This window comes from Myotis davidii, unplaced genomic scaffold (assembly GCF_000327345.1).
Source record: "Myotis davidii unplaced genomic scaffold, ASM32734v1 scaffold2707, whole genome shotgun sequence".
Taxonomy (NCBI): domain Eukaryota; kingdom Metazoa; phylum Chordata; class Mammalia; order Chiroptera; family Vespertilionidae; genus Myotis; species Myotis davidii.
In genome coordinates, this window is record NW_006297818.1 from 212,367 (window position 1) to 215,853 (window position 3,487).

Sequence of the window (3,487 nt, forward strand, 5' to 3'; positions counted from 1 at the left end):
GATGGGTTGCCTCCTCCATGCCCTCCAACCAGGGCCAGGAGCAAGCCTACAACCGAGGTCGGTGCCCTTGACTGGAATTGAAACCGGGACCCTTCGGTCTGCGGGCCAACGCGCTATCCACTGAGCCACACCGGCTAAGGCAGACACTCTATTTTTTTTAGGAGCAAGACGAATAACTCTCGTGACTTAGACCTCTTAACCTTTAGAAATACAGAGCTGCACGTCCGAATACTATCAACGCACGGTGACTGAAGACCATCACTCCTCCCCTCTCTACCACACGGCGAAATAAGGCACATCCGACTGTAGGGAAGGACTGTGAGTCCGTCTAAGACAGCGGTTCTCAACTTTCCTCACGCCGCGACCCTTTCATACAGTTCCCCATGTTGTGGTGACCCCCAATTTCATGGTGACAAATGGAACATCATTCAAGCATCGTGATTCATCACAAAAACAATATGTAATTATAGATGTGTTTTCCGATGTTCTTAGGCGACCCCTGTGAAAGGGTCGTTTGACCCCCAAAGGGGTCGCGACCCACAGGTTGAGAACCGCTGGTGAGCTCATTATAAGTCGCCGTGAACAATGTCTGAAGGGCACCTAGGACATAGACAGGGGTACGCATGCCACTGACGCAGGGGGTTCGTCTGCATTCGCAACGTGAACACACCACGTCCTAAAGCGGGGCTCCAGCGTGTGAAAGTGATGACACTCTCACCTACATCATGCAGGGTCCCTGCTTCCATTCACGGAGCCGGCGTGCTCAGGGGTTGAACCAGGTGAGCGTCAACCTATGAACCAGGAGGTCAGGGTTCGATTCCCGCTCAGGGCACAGGCCCGGGTTGTGGGCTCCATCCCCAGAGGGGGGTGTGCAGGAGGCAGCCGATCCATGGTTCTCTCTCATCATGGATGTTTCTCTCTCTCTCTCTCTCTCTCTCCCTCTCCCTTCCTCTCTAAAATCGCTGAAAAAAAAAAGGGGAGGGGGAAGACCTAGCTGGTGTGGCTCAGTGGGTACAGCGTCAGCCCTCAGACTGAAGGGTCCCTAGTTCGATTCCGGTCGAGGACACGTACCTCGGTTCCAGTTTCCCAGGCCCTGGTCAGGGACATGCAGGAGGCAACCAATGGCTGTGTCTCTCTCACATCGATGCTTCTCTCTGTCTCTCCCTCTCCCTTCCACTCTCTCTAGAAATCAATGGGAAAATAGCCTCAGGTGAGGATTAACCAAAAAAAAAAAAAAAGGCCAAATGGAGCCATCTAATCTAATAAAAGAGAAACATGCAAATTGACCATACCTCTGGTGCACCCACAAGCCACGCCCACAAGCCAATCAGGAGCAAATATGCAAATTAACCCAACTAAGATGGCGGCGGCCACGGAGCTGGAGTGAGCAGGAGGCTTGGGTTGTCCCCGGCGATGGAGGAAGCCAAGCTTCCCGGCTGCCCTGCTGGCCCTGAGCTCCATTCAAGGCTACAAAGTTTCAATTATAGAAGATAAATAAATCCCAGATACCTGCTTCTGGCCTGTAGCTGTGGCCAGCCTGAAAACGACCATCAGCCCCTCATCCAGGCTGGCCAGGCACCCCAGTGGGGACCCCCACCCTGATCCAGGACACCCTTCAGGCCAACCCAGCCGGCCCCCACCCGTGCACCAAGCCTCTATCCTATATGATAAAAGTCTAATATGCAAATTGTCCCCACGGGCAGGAGTCCAACCAACTGGGAGTTAGATGTGCACTGACCACCAGGGAGCGGCATGGAACATGGTGGGTGCTGGGGATGCGGTGCTGGCAGCATGCGGCAGTGGAGGTGCTGTGGGACCTGATGGGCCCCAATGAGAGCAGGACCGCAGTGGGATGGTAGAGCAGGTAAGTGGGTGGCAGCTGGACGGGGTCCCCTGCCCAGGCCTCATGCCTGGGCCAGAGGCATCAGGCCTGGGTGGCAGGTGGAGCCGGTGATCCGGAGGATATGGGGGTCCCCTGACCAGGCCTGATGCCTGGGCCAGAGGCATCAGGCTTGGGTGGGGGGCAGGCGCCCTTGAGGAGCCCGCCCCGCACCCACACAGCATCTTCCGGGTTAGCCAGGCCACAGCCGCTGGGACCGCAGGGGCTGGTCAGGCTCCCCATGGCTTCCTGCAGGAGCTGGTCTGCGAGGCGGGCTGGGAGAGAGTACAACGACTGCCTGGCTTCCATGCTGTGCCACTGGGCGGCCCAGAGGCCCACACTGCTCCCCGGCCCGCAGTGTCCAGCCACACTTACAACTTCTCCATGTGGGGACTCGGGCACTGTGACTTAGGCGGAGGCCAGTGTAGGCCCAGAGGGACAGGTGGTGCCCAGGGCCTAAAAGTCAGCTGGGACCTGCCATTTCACACGGGGAACCTGGCCCTGATCGCCGGCCAGGCCTAGGGACCCCACCTGTGCACGGATTTCATGCACCAGGCCTCTAGCTTAGAATTAATGTTAAACGTTGAGGTTTCTCTTCATGGAAGTCAGAGTTCTCCTGCAGCGTCCCCTGCAGGTGCAGGGCTGCGGGGTCTCCAGGCATCAACACTGTGGCCATGGCAAAGCTCCCTCCGCCTCCCTCTTACCCTGTGGGCAGGGGATGCCGCCCGCTCGGTAATGGTGGGTGCGTTTTGCCAGAAAACTCACATATTTGTTGGGAGGCCAGAGGGATTTTTAAAAATATATATATTTTTTTGATTGATTTCAGAGAAAAAGGGAGAGGGAGAGGGAGAGAGAGACAGGGAGAGAAATATCAATGATAAGAGAGAATCATGGATCGGCTGCCTCCTGCATGCCCCACACTGAGGATCGAGCCCGCAACCTGGGCATGTGCCCTTGGCTGGAATCGAACCCGGGACCCTTCAGTCCGCAGGCTGACGCTCTATCCACTGAGCCACGCCGGCCAGGGCTGGACAATCAGGTGTTTAAAGACGGTCAGGGGGTCTCCTGGCCACAGGCCACGTGCCCTCCCAGGGTGAGCGGCCACACTTACCTCGTACGGGACACTGGATGGTCACGTTTGCCCCCAGGGCCGCCCTCACGGTGCCTCCGACCACGACGGACAGTGGGCCGGGCCCCCGTCCTGTGACGTTCCTTCCCCGGACCAAGATGACGGGCGCCTCTTCATTTAAAGGGAACAGGAAACCATGTTAGTTCAGTTTTTTTTGTTGTTTTTTAAAAAATATATTTTGATTGATTTCAGAGAAGGGAGAGAGAAACATCCATGATGAGAGAGAATCACGGATCGGCTGCCTCCTGCACGCCCCGCACTGGGGATCCAGCCTGCAACCCGGGCCTGTGCCTTGCCCGGGAATCGAACCCTGACCTCCTGGTTCCTAGGTCGACGCTCAGCCACGGAGCCACGCCGCCCGGTCTGGGTTCGGGCTCTGGCTCTTGGGTAAACTGTGCACATTGGGACCACTGTGCCGCGCTCTCTGAGAGCCGGGATGGGTCCCCGCTGGCTCCATACCCTCATGGCAGGGAAAGACA

At 57.2% G+C, this 3,487-nt stretch overlaps 1 protein-coding gene across 1 annotated transcript in view; it reads right to left on the reverse strand.

Moving 5' to 3' along the window:
- LOC107184634 (ADAMTS-like protein 3) overlaps window positions 1-3,487 on the reverse strand; it is a 25,751-nt gene that overhangs the window by 19,189 nt on the left and 3,075 nt on the right. Inside the window, exon 3 of the mRNA XM_015570384.1 lies at window positions 2,991-3,119. Coding sequence (XP_015425870.1) covers window positions 2,991-3,119 — 129 coding nt within the window. The remainder of the gene's footprint in view (window positions 1-2,990; window positions 3,120-3,487) is intronic.